General features: G+C 36.3%; 1 protein-coding gene across 1 annotated transcript; it reads right to left on the reverse strand.

The window, feature by feature from the left end:
* Nucleotides 1-320: 320 nt before the first annotated feature.
* Nucleotides 321-16,986, reverse strand: LOC134527249 (trypsin alpha-3-like). The gene is made up of 5 exons (XM_063359762.1): nt 16,889-16,986; nt 13,682-13,764; nt 13,502-13,590; nt 3,082-3,223; nt 321-2,388 (listed from the first exon to the last, which is right to left on the reverse strand). Exons 1-5 carry the CDS (start codon nt 16,938-16,940, stop codon nt 1,996-1,998), a joined length of 759 nt encoding a protein of 252 aa, XP_063215832.1. The 5' UTR covers nt 16,941-16,986; the 3' UTR covers nt 321-1,995.
* Between the last annotated feature and the right edge of the window lie 4,908 nt (nt 16,987-21,894).

Below are 21,894 nucleotides of genomic sequence, written 5' to 3' on the forward strand. Positions count from 1 at the left end.
TAAGTCCTAATATTGGCTCCCGTGTATTTTATTATACCTATATCTTTAATATTTTATGACATAAAGTTTCCATTTCTCCCACAGAACTATTGCAAGAAATTTACGTTTATTGGGTTAGACTTTACTGCAAATTAAAAAAGGCATATATAATTACTTACCTGATAAAATACTTATTTAAAACAGTGGTGATATAGAATCATGAAAGTCAAGAAATATGCTGTTAATAAAAAGAAATATGGTTTATTCAAAAATGTATTAATTTCAATAATTAAATTCTATTAAAATATTGAAACATATCCTTCCTACCTTTGTCCAGTATTGTAAATTGCAGTAAATAGATATTATTTCTAAGTTGGTTCACATTTAAGTTCATATTGTAAAATGAAAAGCAAAATCATTGCAATATTATTACAAATATCTAGAAATAAGTATGCGAACATTTTTAGGACACAAAAGGCAAGACTGTATAATATTATATTATGATTTCTGCGAAATATGTACTGATGAAGTACCGTACTATAGTACTTTTTATTCATATCCTAGGTACTACATTAGTTTTGCATGTTTCTTTGCAGTGTTTAGTAAAATGTTAAAAATTAAATTTTACTAGCAGTTATAAACGGACGCGGTTGGGCAACTGGGTTTCCAATAAATTCTTATACAGCACACATTGTTTTAAAGAATTCACTATAGAAAATAACCATAATATTTTCAAAACATTGCAAATTTTATACTACCTGACCTTTTCAAGTAGTATAGAATTTTTTTAATTCATTTCATAAATATAACTCTTTTAAACATTTTTATTTTTATTGTGTACATTAAAAATTGTTAAAAATTTATTGACTGATGTAGCTTACATTCAAAATGCGTCAGAATTTTTTTTTGTTCTGTGAAATTTGTCTGAAAATAATACCTATACTTAATGATTTAATAGGACCTGTTATTTCACGGTAATTTTTTTTTACTGTTTCTTAGAATTAGACATGCTATGTCATTAGTTGTCATGGTTTGTTTTATTATTGGATTGTGTTAAAAATAAGTGCTATCCGCAACCGGGTTATTAAAAATACTGTTACTGAACATCTGTACGCCCACGGTTCATCAAAAACGGCCAAAAAAACAGCTGGGTTATATCTCTAAAAGAAAAAAGGTTTAAAATGGTTCACATGCGGCAGCCAAGCCTGTCCACGTATGTCGTCCACACCCGGAGCGCGAACATGACGCAGACAGAGTATCTCGAGGGGCTGGTCGGTGGTGGCTAGCTTCCCGTGGGACAAGATCCTTCACTTGGAATCATCCAGTAGAAACCACTGAAACCTGAGAAGAAACAAACCGCGTACCGGCCAACCAAACATCGAATTTTTATCAAATAACTAGCTGATGTACCCGGCGTTGCCCGGGCTTAACACACGGAGCTTTATTGTCTGCGAGTTAAAGCAAACTGGATAGCGCTTTATGAAAGTGTGTTGGACATAGAGAAATGTCACACAATTACTGTTTGTATGTTTATGATCAATGATTTTTTTATTTACCCATGGCGATCGGTTATTTATTGTTAATTATAAATTATTAAGACCATTAATCGAAGTAAAAACAATCCTATCTCTCAAGTTGGAAAAAAATTACACATAAATGCCAATATTCGTCGAAATCGGTTGACTTGGTGAAGAGTTCACTGGAAACAAACACCAGGTCACTGGAATTACATATATAGGCCCTATTAAAATATCTCTTTGTAGCGGGTATCGAAGTTAAGTCGTTGCCACCTTACAAACCTTTTTACACGCTATAATAAATAAATATATTTAAAAACTGCTGTAAATCAGTGTGGTTTGATCGAAAAATCAGGATTAAAAGCCGATAACTTAAATCTTTGGGTTTTGGTAGGGTAAAGCGAGTTTGCTGATGTATTGAAAGAGGGAGGAGTCGATGTTTCCGAAGCGAGAGACCGCTCTTGAAGCGCACCACGTGACGGTGTGTGCACGGGCGCCGCTAGATGCCGCAGTTGGCGTACACCCACCCGCGCAGCGCGGCCACGTCGGCGTACACCCCGGGCGAGGAGGGGTGGGGCCCGCGCCAGGAGGCCACGCCGACCAGCTCGCCGCCGGAGACCAGCCCGCCGCCCAGGTCCCTGTCGCCCAGGCCTGAACCCGCGCCCAGGTGCCCGGCGCACAGCGAGGCCTCGCCCAGGCGCCCCTCCAGCGAGGAGTTGCAGGCGGCGCGGCCCAGCACGGAGACCCGCGCCTCGCGCAGCTCCGCCGACGGCTGCCCGCCCTCCGCCGCGGCGCCCCAGCCGGCCACCAGGGCGCTCGCCCCGGCCTGCGGCGCGGCGGTCGCCATCTTGAGCGGCTGCACGCGCTCGTTGTACATGAACACGGCGGCCACCTGCAACAGTTCGGTAACCATCACGAGAATATTTTTTTTTGCAATGTTCGAAAGAAAGTAAACACAGAACTCGCATCCGTTAATTCCTCCGTACGTTGGTCCGTACGTTATTAACAGATTTTTTTGGGAGACAATACCGTTTTTGCTTCATAGTGCTGCGGGTTCTAAAAAAAAAAAAATTCAAAAAAAGCCCATGTTTGGACAGTTTAAAATATTCAACGTAACAATTTCAAACAATTCACAAAATACTTGAAGTGTCCACGAAATGGTTTGACTGCAAGTCCAAAACCAATAATTTTCAAACACATGTAAACCAAAGTCCAAAAATACATGCGATTACATACGCCGAATACATGGGCCAAGTTTTCTTGAACGAATACAAATGGTCAGTTACACGGACCAGGAGGCGTCTTCAGCGCTGAAGACTATTCTTGAAATTGCGGGACGTCCCAAGAAAGTTCAACGTATAAAACAACGAATATTGTTAACAGTATCCTTCGTAATTTTACTATGATAATTTTGAACAGTGCGCTACTGCATCCCATCTGGGGAATCTAACCCCAGATTATCTGCAGTTGAGGTTGTGGAATGTCGCGATCTGGGCAAAACTTTCCCCCTCTGCATTTCATTCTGCTCTGCTTCGTGTGGAGGAAGACAATGGGGAAATCGCTGTGACAATGAGCGTAGACTAACCCTGACGATGGCGATGTCGTACTCGATAGTCGGGCTGGCGCTGTACCGCTCGTGCCTGATGATGAACACGGCGTCGTGCATGGAGCCGCCATGGGCCCTGGTCGAGCTGCCGACCCTGATGGTCACCAGGCTGACGATGGACCTGCGGACAGCAGGGACCTCGTGCTCCGCTGCTCTGCCTCGCAGCCCTTCGCTCATTCGTAGAGACCGGGAAAATTCGCGGGTTCAATGACCTCCAGGATGGACTCCAATATCGTCTACACACTCGGGAAAATGCCAACTGTTCATTGGCCGCTGACTTGTGAGTCGTCTCGACTGGGTGGCCTGTGATTCGACACTTCTATGGGCGAGGGTCTCTAATTGGTCCTCAGACCTCCAATGGCAGAAGCAGGACTAAGGTATATTTATTTGAATTTTAGCGTAACACGAAATGAATCCGCGAATTTTTCAGGTCTCTACTCATTCGTCGCCGAGCAGACGTCGAGCCAGCATTTAAGTACGTATAGAGTAGGGACCGGAAAATTTCGCGGGTTCAATGACCATTCGGATGAACTCCATAGTTCTACGTACACTCGGTCAAATGTCACCCACTCATTGGCTGCTGTCTTGTGAGACGTCCCAACGTAGCAGCAGGCTGTGATTCGATACAGCTTTGGTTGGGAGTTTCTCATTGGCCAAAAGTCAACCAGGTGAGTTTTGAGCCAATAGCAGAGGAAACACTGAGGTATAACTACCTATTTGTATTTCAGCCTATCACGAAATGAATACACGAATTTTTCCGGTCTCTACGTATAAGTCGAGCCGACGAAGAACCGAAAAGAACTGCTGCTCACTATTTTTCCACTGCACAGCTGTTGCTGAGCTCGGGCTCAAATTTTGCGCAATACATTTTATGTTTTAATTTTATTTTGGAGCAAACTTGTTTTCAGTGTGATTTATATTTATTTTTTCGATGGGGTAATTATACTGAACATATATAGTATGTAAGAAGAGTTAATCATTTAAGGTTGTCTAATAATGTTTCAAGTGTGTAATGCTCACCATTTAATTTTAATAATGTGCGGAGGCTTTCACAGCCATTGTCTGAAGTAGCTTGGCTTCTGGGTTGTAGCTGTGTCCTTGGCGGATAATTCACCGACGTTTAGGTCGACTTTGCAGTTGCCATCATCAGGGTGCCATTACCTACTGTTAACTACTCAGTAGGTAACTGCTCCCTGATGATGGCAACTGCAAAGTCGACCGAAACATCGGTGAATTATCAGCCAAGGAAATGGCTACAACCCAGATGCCAAATTCCTTCATTTAATTTTGATTTTGTTTGTTTAATCTAATACAGATCAACGAACTGGGACAATATTGTAAATAGACTCAAGTTTTTATAAAACCTTAAAGACTTTGTGCCGTTATTTAGTAAATTCGACACGATATATTTTAAATTTTTATTATGATTTTAAATTTTTGTGTGGAAATTTTATTTGCTCTACTATAGTGTGATTTTATTTTGTTAGTCTGGTGTTTTCCTCTGAGTTAAACTTTGTCTCAGTGCTCTGAAGCCCCTTTCCCATCGGCGTATCGGATATTTTGCTGGCCTAATCCCTGACTGGCAGACTGCTTACCATTTCCCCCGCCTTCAGTCACGCCTCAAGCCTGTAATATCATTTCTGTTCGTGACCCTAACTGCATAGACAAGCCTGTAGCTTGCAGGCGACCAGTTCTCAGAGACGAGCTGAGATTGGCCTTTTTCATCACGTATTAGTGTTATGTTCGCTCCTCTGCAGCCACGACGGGACGCTTGTTCTCAGCGTCGTTGCACTTTTACCCTCCCCCCCCCCCTTCTCAGTTCCAAGTAAGACCAATGACCGATCGTAACCCCCTGGACAACAGTGACCGTCCCCAAGGTCTCTTCGCCAAAACGAGTGCGCCAAAACTGATTGCAAGCGCTACCTAGCGACCAAGTCGCGAACTTCTCCGCTAGCCTACCCTCTAGGGCGCCAGAGAGCAGCACCTGCTCTCCCTTGAGTTATATGGACGCCAGGGGCGAGTCGATTGTTTTCAACTCAGACCCCCCCCCCCCCCCGACAGAGGTCTCTACTGTCGCCCAGTGATGCCAACTTCAAAACTCCTGGCAAAGTTTTTGTCCGCCCGCATTCGGGCAAGTTCGGAATCTTTCGGCGGCCCAGACCTCCCTCCACCTGTAAGAGCCGGCGCACACTTTTAATTACGAGACGCGGTTTGCCGCGACACACAGATCAACTCGCGTCGCGTCGGCAGACAGATCTCCAGCGAGTATCGGCGAATCGGCAGACTATGCTAGACTTCATCCGACCGCTAACGACTATGTAGTCGCGTTGTATAAGGGATGCTATCCCTCAAGTCAATCCTAGTAGATTAGTCTGTCTGCATAGTTTAATTATTTGCCTTCAAAATTTTTCTCTTTTAAATGTTCTAATGAAGAAATCATCCGCGTCCTGCCGCGCAATTCGCGAGCTCCAGATCCTGGCTGACTCCACGACTGCAGCGTGCTGGGCAACTCCCCTGTTTTGGTGAGTGATAATTCGCGACCCCCCCTTTTTTTTTCCCCTCAAATTTTTTGGGCATTTTCTGCCCCATAGACTGCCTGTATACAAGTTCTAATCAGTTTTGATTTGGACTGTTGCAGACAGGGTCGATGACGGGGAGAGATTGATTGCTCCCATCTCGTGGCCCCCCCCCCCCTCCTGTTACGTGGGTCACATTAGAAGAAACGTTTCTACTACCCGACGTGATCGTTTGAAGACCCCGGGTGGTAATGTAAATTCAACATTTCCCCCTTAACTAGCTACGAACTATCTTAAGCAGATGATCAACCCACCAGCGACCAGTGTTTTCCTCAAGAACATGTAGAACGAATAGAACTAATTATCAATGTAATCATCGGATCCATCCAATTTTGGGTGTGAAACTCATAATGCAAATGTTTATATTGCAAACTAAGAATGTAAATTGTTTTAAATAATCGCGGGCCGGCCCCTTTTCGTTTTCTTTTTTTTTTTTTTTTAATCTTTGAAACTTGTTAAAACCTTTTGTATGTAAAATAATGGAAACAAGATAATTCATCAGGGCAAATAAAACAGGGAAACTATAGATCAAGTTAATCGTGTAGTTTTTATTTATTGATTTTAACGATCCACCCACTTCCTCCTTGCTTGTTACAGGAAGTTCCTAAATTTTGTTTGTTCCCCACCTCGTGTCGCCTCTGGTAATTCAATTTATTTAATTTTTTTTTAATCCAGCAAGTTTCCAAGGCTCCTTTTTAATTAATTCCAAATAATTCAATTTTGAGGCACGAGGGGTGTTACAACTTTAACCAAGAAAGTTTTAATTAAGTTATTTTATGTATCAAGTCATGGTTGATTTTTAAATCAACCTATACATAACTAAGGTTTTGCACTGAGGTGACGGTTATTTTCTACCAGAATGCACTTCTTGCTAGGGACATCTATTTTTAGCTTCCTCTGGCAAAGGTCGCTCTGACCTTCTTCTCGTCCTGGGATGACATGATACGAAGTCACTCTTTTCTTATTTGCAAAGTTATCCACCATAATCAATGTGGCAGACGGTAAAGCGAAATAAAACTCAATATCTAGGGCACACCGTGTGAGGCGAGAGCTTTTGCAACTTTTCTTTGTAGGAGGAGATATTCGTGGCCGAAGGACATTCGGAAATGGTACAACTGCAGGTCAGAGGAAGATTTCCATGCTGCAACATCGCGTCCAGAGCTGGCTACGTGGATCGCCATCCTCCGTTACGAGAAGGTGCCTTAAGAAGAAAATGAAGTCGATGTTGTTTGTTTGCTAGGTGCAACCAACAACTTCCTATGAAGACATGCACTAGTTCCACGGTGCAGTATCATTTCCCCTCACAAGAGACGGAAAAAAAAACTTTAAATAAATATACCTGACCTGAGAATGTTTGGAATAAACGAGTTACGTGTTAGAACAATTTTTTTAAAACATTTAAAATAGTCTATTTTACTTTCATATTATTCTTTTTTAAATATGCCACAGTATTTTAATATACCATGTAGAAAACTGTCCGTTTCTATTTATAAAATTGTACAAGAATATTTAAGACCAACATAATCAATAAACACTCTTGACAAGTGTTTTTTATCAAGCTGAATTTTTATTACAAATTATCCCTTAATTTTTTTTTTATTAATTTCGAGTTTTCTGAAACCTCCTAAGCTCTATCAATTAAATTGGTTGGCTGGAATGAGAACTGTCTTGGCTACTAATTTATGAATTGTTAAACTTAACTCTGCAAAACCTAAAAAATATATATATAATTTATATATAGTTAGTCACATTTCTATTAGCCTACGTCTAGAGGTAAACTATTTTGTTATAATAACTGCACGGCGAAAACTGTTTATTAATGTTTAAGAACAACCATTTAAAAAAATATATTTGTTTACTGCCAATAAACTTAGAAAAATTTCATTTATGAGATAACAAACATGACAATGATATTTTCTAAACTTACTTAATAAATGTCCGCTTTAAATAAAGGAAATTGGTACAGGGCAACTAAAAATGTTTGATAATTTAAAATAAAATTTAAGTTAAAGCTTTCACATCTTGAAAGTGAGTTAATTTGTGTTTGTTGTTTGTCACGTCTCACTTTCAGAGGGGGGGTTCAATTCTTCAAAAATGTAGCTCTGAACATAAGAAACTCAAAACATTAACTAGCCATAGAGCATCTCACTGAGGATTGAATCTTAGTAGGTGTATTCTTATACAAGAATAGAAAATCAGGATACTGAGAAAAAAATAAGAGTAACCTAAAAACAATAGAACAATCACATTTATTTATAACAATTAAATAAAGCTGACAAATAATGAGGCACCTTCCATGTCCGCTACCAGCCTTATAGATATTCCGACAGAAAAACAATAAACCATATATAAGATTTTCTTAGTAGTACTAACACATTAACATAATCGTAATAATTTCCTCCAGGCCACCCAGTGATACCAAGCTTCATTAGCTCTTCCACAACTTCATTTTTAAAATTTATTAAGAACATCCACTACCTTGAAACGGATTTTAGAAATTATTTAGTTTAAGTTTCGTGCCCACCATAAAAGTGTTTCAGCTGTCGGTGGGCATGTCACAAATACAAATAAATAAATAAAAAAAAAATAAATATTGGTTTTCCACATGTTAATTCTACACTAAATAATTTTTTAAGGGTCTCAAATGCAATCACATTAATTTGAGCCATATATTATAAAAGTTTATATTCTTCAAAAATTGTTCAAATGAAATTTATATATTTTTTTTATATTTAACTGATATTTTACATTACTATTTATACATTTAAACTACAAACAGAATAAGAATACTGTGAACAGTGAATGCGTTATTATTATACTTTTTTTATTTTTTTATATGTGGGATTTTTTTTTGTGGTACCTTAAAAAATGTAACTATGTGGTAGTATGGCAACAGTTATCAACACCGCCGAGACATTATTTTAGTGATGTGCAATGTACATAAAAACCACACTATCATCATGATTGTAGTGTCAGCGTGTCTGCTGATAGCGTTCAAGTATTTTATAACATGTGGTCAGAACGTCTGTGGTTAATAGGGTTTGGTTGATATTTTATTTGCGTCTTATGTATCAAATGCAGAGCTTACTTTTGAATGCATTGCATATTTAATAATTTTCATTTGTGTAAAAAAACTATGTTGCTGCTTAAACAATGCAAGGCTGTGTGATTTTGTCTAATATTATCCAAAATTATAACTTTATCATTGAGTCACATTATTCCAACATTTTTACTTAAATATTATTATTTTTCCCCCAGCCGATCGTAGCAAATTTAAAAATACTTTTTTTTTGTGCAGGGATATTCTAAATTCTATACGATGTGTAAAGATTTCTTGTCACATCAGTCACTTCACACAAAACATTTCCATTGATAAAATACTTCTAAATAAAAGAATAAAGTTTAAATCCTTAATTATAAAACAATGGATTTTTAACATGGATTCTATTTAAAATAATATATTTGAACACCATTTGTGCTAATAAATTTTTGCCCTTTTTATATATGTAGTTTAATAACTATTAAAAGGAACGAAATACATTTTATTCATAAATTTCCTTTTTACAAAATCTATACTGTTTCTTTCCCGAAAACTCATTTCCTTCGTTATTTTTGTTTCCATTAGTTTATTCATTAGCGAAAAAAAGTATAAATATTAAAATTAAAATTTAAAACAAACATCAAACATATTAACGAAGTATTTGGTTGTTGATATTTTGAAAATTAAAGGGGTAGTGAAATATTTTAGACAACAGGACGTTTGTTTGACTGTCACTCTAAAAATCCCATAATTAGTACTAACAATTTTTCAATTTTTAGTTTAGTCATTCCAATTTTCGTTTAATTTTTTTGTTGACATTAATAAAGTTCTGTCACGCATTTTTTTAAAGTTATATTATGTCTTGCAACTTGTCATTAAATAGTGTTTATCAAATAATAAATTTCTGAACTTGTTAATGTAACAGCACGTAAGAAGTAAAATCGCTATAATTCGAAAATATACATTAACTTATTATTAATGTAAATAGTGTTTATGTGCAAAGTGATTTTATTTTCCTCAAATAAATAAAAAACTTACACTTAACACACTTATCAGTATTTAGATTTATTTATTATTTTTTATGCATACTTCAAAGATTTTGTTCAGGCAAAATGTTATTAGAGGATATTAGCTACAACGAATTATTCAATTTGAACTATGTGCATTTTAAAAGGTTTTGATTCCAGTTTTAGTCAAAGAATGGCCTTGGTGATGGTTTTTTTTAGTAGATATGAGTTAATTAAATAGATTTACAAGGTCTTTGGCAACACTTTGATTATTTTGGACTTTGATTGTCTTACAAATTGCGCATGCAAGGTTATTCATTGTTCTACGATATTATAAAAAAAATTCCTTAATCTTTGCGATTGATTACGAGATAAAAAAAACACCGCTCTTACTGAAAAAAAAAAATTATCATGACAGTCGCGGCCTTTTATACCGAAATCAGTTTAGTTTAGCGGTATCGAATTTAATTATTTTAATTATTTTAACAATATCTTCACTGCATTTGTAGCATAAATAACATTTATGAATATCAGTCTGTAATATTGTAGTAGTCATATTAGAAATGTTCTGGAGTTTTTCAAAAAAACTAAAAAAATTGTGTAAATTCACTTATCGCCAGCAGATATCAAAAATGTTTTCATTCATAATTTAAATAAACAATAGATTTGTATAATATTATGTTACTAACCATTAAAGTTGTACGCGTGTTGTTGTAAACAATTTTAAGTTAACATTAAAATACAAGCATCACTTTTTGAAGACTTAAATAAAGAAGTGATTTTTTTTTTAATTTTTTCTACTATCGGCACTTTTAAAGGACTGCCAGATAGACGTTTTTTAAAATAACTTTTTTCATGATAATTGTTGATTAAGTTTTTTATTCCATTATAATTTGTATTAATTTTAACATCTTGCAAAGCTATTTAGCAAGATAAAATAAAAATAATTGTTTTAATAAATTATAAATATTACCTATGTTAAAAACTTTCCTTAACACGTTTTTGTGGACAAAATATTCAAGAGGATACGTCTAAAACATTGGTTAAAGGAATATTTAAAAACTAATAACCACAAATTGAGAACACAAAATTATGCATGGAACGTAAAGATATTTTCTGACGTAAACCAGGCAATTCGTTCCAGAAACTGGACGAACAATGACTTGTTTTTGAGCAGCAGAAATAATCAAGGCGGGAATAAGCGACAATACCACCAATCAATCTTCACATTTTTCTAACAAATTCACACGCATCCGTTAATCGAGAGCCACAAGAGAGGAAAAGATTTCTTCATATCATGACAAAGTAATATTACTCGCCCGTGATCATATATTTAAATACTTATTTTCATATAATGAAATGCAATTATTTTTTTGAGTGAAAGCTTTTAATTTATTCCTTAAATATTATAGCTGTAATGTTTAAACATTGTATTTTAATGTCATATGTACGAAAATATTAATGTTTTTGTCCTTTTATTAAATTTAACTGTTCATGAGTTTGTAGTAAAATAAAAAAAAATGTTTGCTTATGCTTGAAATGTATATGGCAGCAGAGTTGCCTCTAGTGTGAGTGTATTTTTACTCATACGCATGTATATGGCCTTTGTATAATGATAAGTATTAAAAATTAGTAAGTAGTAACAAAAATTACATCTTATATTTCAGTTGTATTTAAACCATTCGTAAATGTAATTTAAGAAGTATCGTGCAATTTAATCGAGACCTGTAGCATGTTTTGAATTTCTGGAATAATTTGTGTATAAGTACTCAAACCATAAACACAACAAAAATATTAAATTATTATTTTTTTCGTTCTTTAAACCATTCAGGCAATGGGGAATTTTAATTTAATACAATTTCTTGGACATACGCCATTGCAGTCTTGCACTGTTCGTCATGTAAAAACATAAACCCACCGAAAACAAGCCTAAATAAGCATATGTCAAATAGATAAACCCAACGATGAACCTATAAAGGTATTATGGACAGCACAACGATTACAGCACAGACTAACGCAGTCAAACTTGAATATCAGACAACACGATAATTCCGTAGAAGGAATTAAGTTATGAAAAAAAAAAATGACGCAAATGGACACAGTGGGCTAACAATGACGAGTGCCATATAAACAACGACGAGACAGTTTCAACAATAACAGTGAATGCAGTCAGAAAGTAAACCTGGACAACCTAGCAAATATACGAACACATCGATAAAGATAAACAGATATATGTACACCACAACGACAACACCGAAAAACACAGTATGTTTCCATTTTTTATTTTATAACTGACGTGTTAACTAAAAATATATATTGCTTTATTTTGAGCATCCAACTACGAAGTTATCAACTTATTGAAAATGTTGTGCCGAAACATAGGCCCAGATTGTTTGTGTATATTTACGTTTGCAAACATTAAATTTAATATTGTGAATCATTTCAAAACAGTATCGAGTGTCCATGTTATTTGATTATAAACAGAAAACATTTATCTTTTTGAATGCGCTCTATGACTCTGTGGACCGAGTCGTTTGCAACAATACATTTAAAAACTTATTTTTTTATTACAACATTTAATAACACGTATTTTTCCTTGGATAAGTTTTATTTAAAAAAAAAAAAAACATTTAATATTTCGGTTATTGTTGTAATTGTGTGTAATTGTTTTGGACTTAAAGCTTAAATCTTACGATTCGTACGGGCCAATAGGAATGCGCCATATGGACGTTTTTGAACGGGCTGGCAACGATGGAAAGAATGTTGGGGATTTTTTGAAGACCGAAGGACGCTCGAAGTTAAAGCCAATATAGTTTGTTAAATAAATATAACAATTGAAAGTAAATAGGATTGTGTGTATTTATTGCACAAGTAGATGTGCAAAGCTACGTGTGTAGAAAATGTTTTAGGGAAATATGTATAATTTATTTAATTATTGTGGATAGAAATTGCGATTGTTGCTGATACCGTAAGTCACGCCATTGTGGCGCTTGTTAATTTCCCTAATTGTCACCGCTACCCAAACCACACATCTGATGTTTATGACCCTATAGACAAATGAGCCCTAAAGAACTTAACATAAATTCGTGACATAATTTTTATAAACATTAATTTATTTAAATTTATTACAAACTTCATTATCTCGTCTAACCCCAGGTGTCTTGTTTTTAAATTTATCTGCTCACCCTGAACTAGCTAGCCGGCGCATTATAAATAGACTAACCAGTTAAAATAAAACTTTCAAGTGGTGAAAATATTTGGTGACATAAAATCTATCAGGACTAACGAAATTTGGTTTATGTGTGTGCCCTACATACCTCCGGAAATTTACGAATTTAAGGATGATCTGTTAAGCTAATCTACCACTGCTACAGTTTTTATTCTGAAACCCAAACTGCCTGATTGTTGTACTAAAGTTGAAATTATTTATGTGGGATATTTGTATAACAGTGAGGAATAAAGTTATTAAAAAATATTTGCAGTTTTCCAAACAACATAACTACATAGTGTGTTTTTTATTTGTCTACTGCCATTATTGTCCTATTGTCCCATGTTTTTATGTGGTTTAAAATTGATTGTCACCATTACCTCATTTGAAAGCAATAATAAAATTATATAGTCCAATAATAATGTAAAAGTAGAATGTGGTGACGTAAGTATATAACAAAATTCGCATTTAGATGGTAAACAGAAACTACAAGATTGTACTGTTTTATAATGCTTATACGCGGGTTCTATGGCGTCTTTTTTTAATTATGTATTTAAATTAGACGTACCTGATCGTGCAGTGTGCAGCTGTTAGGGCGTAGGCTGGACTTATGATCGTTGCACCGCATGTAGGGATGCCAATGTGCTCGTACTGCGCCTGTGGCATTTACGAAAACGAAATATTATGTAAATTTATCCTCCTCCTCTGAAACATGCCAAGTTTCGCATGGAGCTGTGTGTTCGCTTACCTGGTAAGGTGCTTTCTCTATGTCGATCACACTACCATCAATGATACGTGTCTGTGTACCGACACCAAGAGGAACTACTGATCCTGAAAAAAAATTCACTACGTAAAATATTTAAAACGAAATTTTTATATATTAGGAGTTTTCTAACTCTTGTTTTCTTGTTTTTTGTGTGTATCGACACGGTGTACTACAGTAAATTGTAGTTATGATGATGTCAATTCAAATTTGTAACTATCTGCCATACATTTCATTAAAAATAATTTGGACTTTGGTTTAGTAAGAAATATCTTTTATCTACGTGCATCGCTATATCAAAGAACCAAAAAATGACTTGCTACAAATTATTTATTATCAAGGAAACCGTCAAGATATCAATTTTTTACGATTTTCACAAGACCACAAATAAAAAATAGTTAAAACATAAATATAACTATTGTGAGAATAAAAAATTCGCGTATACCAATAAGTGAAGCGTTGTTTTGTTAGCCTTTTTTTGTGATATCTTTTTCCTTAAGCAAAACCGGAGGGAAGTTTAAAGTGTTCTTACTTTGTCTGTTTTTTAATGATATTTTCTGTGGGTAGTAGTTATGTTAAAGCAATTGTAAAGGGTACAGATCTATCTATATTTTCTACACACACAATGCAAAGAAAATATAGACAAACTAGCTGCAGTACCCGGCTTTGCCCGGGCTGAACACCGGGTGATATATTGTCCGCGAGTTACAGCAAAATGGATAGCGATATGTCCAGTGTGTTGGACATTAAGAAATGACACATAATTACTGTTTGTGTATCTATGACCTATGATTTTCTGTTTACCCATGGCGATCGGTTGAAAGGTTTAGAAGTTGATGCACTACAGTGCCATCTAGCGGCGAGTTACAAATAAAAATGGATATAGCATAAAAACCTTCTTCATGATAAAAACACTTCGATGTGCCAACTTTCATGGCGATCGGTCAAACGGTGTAAGAGTTTATCGACGTCATACATGCCAACATCCAATTATATATATTCTTATATTTCGAAATTTTAGGGCTTTCACTTTTGCGGAAAGTGGATGTTCATGACCTCGAATGGTTTGGATCACTCCATCTCGAAAGAAATGATATTTGAAATTCCTGAAATTTTCGAGATTTTGGGGCTTTGTCCCCAGAGACGGAGGGGTGATTTTGAGGACCCTGAATGGCAGGGAAACACTAAAAATCGAAGGAGAATAATTTTTGAAATTTTCTAAATTTTGGGGCTTTGACCCCTGAGAAGGGGGGAGGGGGTTATGTTGAGGACCCCGAATGGCTAATAAACACTCCAAATCGAAAGAGAATAGGTTTTCGAAATTTTGGGAAATTTTTTTATTATTGGGTCTTTGACTCCTTGTGGGGGGAGGGTAGTTTGAGGACCCCGAATGGCTCGGAAACACTCCAAATAGTAAAAAGTATACTTAAATTTAAGAAATTTTTGAAATTTTTCATAATTTTGGGGTTTTCCACTCCCCCCCTCCCTAAAAATTGGGTGGGAAGTCGACTTTGGGTAAAAGTTCCACCATGCCCCAGACACTTTAGTTCGTAATGACTTAATTTTAATACAATTTCCTCCAATTTTTCGAAATTTTGTGGCTTTCACTTTTGTGGAAGGGGAGGGGGTGGAGGTTCAGCACCTGGAATGTTTTGGAACACTCTATCTCGAAAGAAATGATATTTGAAATTCCTAAAATTATCGAAATTTTGGGGCTTTTTCCCAGAGGGGGGCGGGGGGTTCGAGGACCCTGAATGGCTCTAAAACACTTAAAATCGAAAGAGAAAGATTTTTAAAAAATTTTAAACTTTCGTAATTTTGGGGCTTTAACCACCTGGGGGGGGGGGGACCCCGAATGGCACGGAAACACTCCAAATCGAAAGAGTTATAAAGGAATATAAGAATGTAGGCATTTACTGTACTCCTATCTACCATAATAACAATATTGACAAATAGAAAAACTTATTACCTACCTATGAATAATGATTTTTTTCTGCAATTTAAATTGTAATATACATAAACGGTATTGAAAATTGAAACAAATATGGCGACACTACAAACTGTCAAGATCTTTATTTTTTCTTACTCTCTACTTAGTTCCTTACAATAGAAAAACGTAACGTAATGGCTTGAAAGCTATTGCTCGGCAGGCATAGAGGAATGACACTAACAGTTTGTATATCTATGACACACATTACATAAAATTAAGATATATTTTTTTAACCCGTTTAAAGATTATTTTTTTATTCAAAAGATAGCCTATGTCCATCCCCAGGATATAATCTATCTCCTTGCCAAATTTCATTACGATCCGTTCAGCCGTTCAGTCGGGAAAAGGTAACAAACAGACAGACAGACAGAGTTACTTTCGCATTTATAATATTAGTAAGGATAGTTAGGATAGTAAGGATGTAAACTGTCAAATAAGTAAAAATTAATTAACTGTTTAGACTGTGTAACGTAGTGCTAAACACACAACGACAACAAGGATATCTGAAAACGAATATAATGGCAAAATATTACTGTCTGATAAAACCAAAATATAATTTTCCAAAACTTGCTTGGAAAACGAAAGGTTGAAAAGCATACAAAAAAAGCAAAAATAATTAATGTTGCCAGATAGGTCGGACACAATCCACAAAGTCTACATATTTTACTTTAGAAATCTCACCATTTATATAATTTTTAATAAAGGGGGAATTTTTTATAATAGTCTGGCTAATTTAGCGCAGTAAAACATCAGAAGTTACTCTCAGGACGTCTAGACGGTGCGGTGGTCATCTATGTCCATTTGTGTGCGTTCGTTTTTGTACATACTAAGCCTCGAGGCACAATAAAAAAGTTGGTGATTCAATAGTTTTATGTTTAGGCCACACACACCATAGAGTATTACACTTGTCCAGCAGTGTAATTAGGCCTTAAATCGCTAGCTGTCACTAAAGAAAAATGTTTTAAAGAATTGTTCCAAGATGGCCTGCCTGTATGCAGAATCGTGAACCATACGAACATATACTCACTGTATGACTCCATAGACGAATTGTGCGGAATTTTTTAGTACCCAAATTTGAACTAAGAGAGAACTAAGATTTTTGTAAACATATTAGAGGATAAAATTTTCTGACATCAAACCTTTATAAATGTTTATTAAATGATTGAAAAATGTTACATAAACAATAATAATTTATGACTTACCATGACAGGACATGAGAAAACGCAAAATAATAGCGTATATGAGGATGTTCATTGTGAACTTGTAGTGTGATGTGGAGCCTCAACCTGCGAGAATATGGTTAATCTTCGCAGTATTGACGCTTTATATACTTGACAGGCGTATAACCGATGGGTTTTTAAGGTCTTGATCTCAGTGGGTATCTTGCTAAGACGTCGTGATAATCTTGACTAATTAATAATACATTTCACTAATGTTACTTAATCATGAGATTTTATCAGTCGCATTCATCATGGACAAGTTTAGCATTGATAACGAGAATATTTTATTCCTGACTTGATGTAAGCTTTTGGACATACGCTATTGCTAAGCACATGTATGTATGTAGAATAAAACTACAAAAAACCCAAAAGAAAAAACACAAATTAAGCAAAAATAATGCTGTTGTCAACAGGATATAAACACCACATAATATTCAATAACAGGAATATGGTAAACAAACAAAAATAGCAAAGAAAAATGGACTAAAAGAACGAAAAAACCCTCACAAATGATGACAGCACAAAAATATTGAACTCCAAAAAAATTCTGCACATCGTGTGAATATGTAATATGATAGTAGTATTTAACTTGGTTCCAAACTCTATATTTTAATATTTTTATTAGTAATAAATATTTTACAAAAGAGGGAAGTTATAGCTTAAAAATACTATAAAGAAATGTTATTTTGCAGTACTTACACTGAAACAGTTCACCAAATAAAACAAAAAATAATTTGAACCATTTAAAAAAAAATACTGTTTCCAATAATAATTGAGTTTTATTTCAGTAATGTAACTTAACTGATACAAATTTTTTTAATGTATTTATTATTGTCAGTACTTACTGTTTGTTAGTTGTGCGAGTTTCATATGTTGACGGGGGGAAAAAAACATTTACTGGCCCAAAATATGTTTTGTAACTCAATTTTTCATTAACGGTGTTTAATAATGGAAGTTAAGTTGAGTAATGATTGCCACTGAACGGTAGCAGCGGAAGCTACACAGAGCAGGCGCTGCTACAATCACTTTAATTGCACGACACGGATAAGACTGAAAGAGTGCTCGGTATCAAAAATGGTGTCATTAAAGGATAAGCTGGTGTGAAGTGATGAACAAATATCGTGAACAGGTTATTATGGAAATTTACCACGTGGTTGAACGCGGATCCCGGACTACTCCATGGCTTTCTGCCCGATCCTCCTATTCCACCCCCGTCCCCTCCCCCAACCTAAACAATATAGGTTCTGATGGCATCTGATGGAAAGGCACGGGCCCGAAAAGTGGCGGTGGGATTAGTTCCAATCGCTGGAAAATTACTGCCCCGAATCGCGCGCTCGCCTCTCCTAACGCCGCAACAGCATTTTCGGAACACGGCGAATGTCCGCGTTATTATTCGCCTGCCACGTCATGCAGGAAACGCACGCTGATTGGACGGCGGCTTAGCGAGTGGCAGAGCGGTTTGCGGTCGGCGCCGGGTGACTGCCGGGAAATGGTCTTTACTAGAGAGGGTGGAGGGGAGGATGTGTGTGTGTGTGTGTGTGTGAGGCGTTTGGTATCCGGGCGCCAAGGATCGATTAGTGCAGACATTCGGACCTGGGCTGATGGAAAGTGGTTCGAGCTTCCGAAGGGTTTTTTTTTTTTCGTAGCTACGCACTCATTCCAATCAAACCATAGGTGTAATAATTGTTAGGTTAATAAACAATTTAATTTGATTTATCACAGATATTTATGAATTTTTTCATTGATACTTCCAAACCCAAAATAAAATTAAATATAAATTAAATATTGGTATAAAATTTAGATCGTAAATTTCAAAAACATAATTTTCGACTTTATTTCGTACTCCCAAGACATAAAATGACCACACCAATTTCAAAATCATTATTACATTTTTTTTTGTCATATGGATAAATTTGAAACTAAGTTGTTTTGCGAATAATCATTTTACATTTCCTTTAATTTCTTGGCTGATTTCAAATATTACCATGGGAATTGTAGTTTGTGTTTGAATACCTGCAACTATTTTATTTTTAAATTCAGAGCAATGGTAGGCATATTTGTAATAGTTTAGTTACGCTCAAACTGTTACCACACATTGAAAACTAATCATTGATTCTGTCAAAAACCTCTACAAATGAAATATTTTAAATTTTTATTTACATTACACGAAGTATTATTTTAATAATGGTATTGAATATTGCCATTTTATAATTTTTTTTAAAAAAAAGGCGATGTGTTTGATAAGCCAGCGGTACAACTGATCCAACATGCAAAGTAAATCTTACAATTCTAAGAACTATTTTCTCCTTGTGTCAATTTGTACTGTGAACCGTATAAACACACGTATTGCATGCTGTCTTTTCAGTTATGATATGCGAAGGTCTAGCAATCGTGCCGATGGTATTATGTGAGTTGGTGAAGATTACTGAGAAGTAGTTTTATTGCTGTGATTTTTTATGAGAATATAACATAATTTGAAGGGGGAAAAAAATGTTAGGCTTGTATGAACGTTAAAATCTTTCCTGGTCGAAACGTCAAGACCGTTTAACGATCTCCGTTTACTCGCGTCCACGTATGCGGCTGTAACGTACGAGCAGTGTCAGCAACCGGAGGACTTCTCTAGAGTCCTTGAAATTCCACTCTCGTCTCTCGAGTGACTTTCCTCGTCCAGAGTCAGTGCCTGCCTGAGCCGGCGCCGTCTCGCGACTGCAGGTTCCGACCTGCCACGCTAACCTCGCCCTTTGTATCGGCTTCCACGGGGGGGTTGTTCCTAGAGCGACGCGACACTCCGAATACCAAGTGCGCGACGCGGTTTCGGGGGAGGAGAAAAAGCTTTTTGTCGGCGGAGAGATGGCGGCGCGGACTAGATTTTGGCGCGTCGGAGGTCGTCGCAAGGGGTGGTTGTTGTCGAAAGAGCGACACAGGGGAGGAGGGAGGGAAAAAGCCAAGAACCGCTTTCATATTTCACCAACTCGCAGGCCACTGGGCACGCAACACTCAAATTTTTTTTTTTTTTTTTTTTCCACCCTGGACTCGCGGGGACCAGCGATTTATCGCCTCCGGGCACGAATACGTCATTTCGACGACCCCGCGGGCAACGGAAATTCCGAATGAAAAGAAATGGTTCTGGCTTGCGGTGGTAGCTGCGACGTATTATTTCGCATGCAGATCCCCGCCGCTTTCGGGTAATTCACAGAGAAAAAAACGGTTGATGGTTACGCTTCAATCGCGTTACCGGTTTAGAGTTGCATCAGGCACATTTGTTAAATGCATGGGTTGTGGTAATAATTTTGACATTCAGTTTACGAAAACCAATGGTTAAAATATTATCCAGAGATCTTCGTAAAGTTACGGTCATCACTTTCTTTGAACATGAATCCAAAAGAATATTCTCGGTATATTAACAATCCTTTTGAAAATTTGTTACGAACACTTATCTTTTGTCCATGTGTTAGTTTATCTTTGTTTAGAACGAAACATTCAAATGGGAAATCAAAATACAGCCTAGTTTCTAAGAAGATTCAGCTATTTGAAATTACGAAGGACTCTTACTTTAATTGAGGTTAACTCTTCATTGAAAAGTTAATGAATTTACTGTGATTTCTAACATTATGGATACTACGTGAAGCGAATTCTTTTTTGTCCACCATTGAGGTACACCCAAAACATTACGTAAAGTGCAGCATTTGGATTGTGGAAACAGTTTTAAAGTTTTTTTTTGGGAACAGACTAACTACGGAAATTCCAAATCATACTTATTAATCCTAATCATTTCCGCGGTCAAGCGCCGGTTTATACAATGAGATAGAACGGAAGAAAAAAGCGAGCATGAACTTCGGGGAACTTCGCGTGTGGCTCTCTCGTCTGTGAAATGAAGGCTTCCCCCGAGTCAGACGTCAGTACTAATCAACGTTCGTTTCTATGTGTAACATCTTAACTGTTGGTACACGTCATTTGGTAGGTGTTAAAATCCGTGAATGAAACGGAAGTCACATTTTAACGGAAATGTACAGACACGGTACTGTCATCTGTAGCAGATGGTGGGAACCAATGGTCGCAAAGTCTAAGGTAATTTTTGTAGTGTTAGCCTAACTGTGTAATGAATTTAAACAAGATGGGCACTATGTTTATGAAATCCTTTTTTTTTTACTAAAATTATATCCAAATCAGGGGGTTAATATTTTTTTTTCAAGTCTATATCGCTTTTATGAAGCAGTTTAAATATACGGTTTAACCTTTCGCTCTGAAAATCGACTGTGGCTGATCCGGCAGCGAATTCTATTTGTGTGTGATACGCGTCCAGAAATATAATTATAAACTCAAATTTTCATATATTTATCACGCTCGTCGTTATTTTAAAGAATTCTACGCTAGAATTTTGTCAGATTATCGTAGGTATTTTAATTGTATTTTCAACAAGAAAACGTATGAATGTGGTCGTTACCGAGGTTACATGTTACACATCACTGGCGAATACTGAAAGACACTCACATTTTATTTGTAGTTGTAAAAGTAAACCACAAAAAAGTTACATCTGTTACATTAATAAAATTCTCGTTTGTAATGTTTTTACCCGGAAGCGTTTTGTTTTCTGCATGCCTAGGTTATCGTTACACAAAATGTAAGATCTGTTATGTTAAATCAGTTGACGTAAAGTCTTGCAAAAAAAAAAACATGTTCTTTAATTTAATATCCAAGATTTTGATTCCTTGAAACACGTTGTTTAGTCCAAAACGGCAAACTTTTCAAGTAGGCTAACCATACTTTAAAATATTGAAATTTAATAAAATATAGATGTTTGTCTGCTATTTTGTTTTCCTACCGCGAGTTTACACAATCGAGCATCAAAATTAAGACATGTTCGGGACTGATTTGTTGGGGCCGGGGGGGGGGGGGAATGAAATGTAGCCTCACACTTAAGGGGCCCGCCTCGTCAGGGGTGTATGTGTGTTAGTGAGGCGGGATGATAAGTGCTACGCTCAATGGTA

This window comes from Bacillus rossius, chromosome 1 (assembly GCF_032445375.1).
Source record: "Bacillus rossius redtenbacheri isolate Brsri chromosome 1, Brsri_v3, whole genome shotgun sequence".
In the NCBI taxonomy this organism is placed as follows: Eukaryota; Metazoa; Arthropoda; class Insecta; order Phasmatodea; family Bacillidae; genus Bacillus; species Bacillus rossius.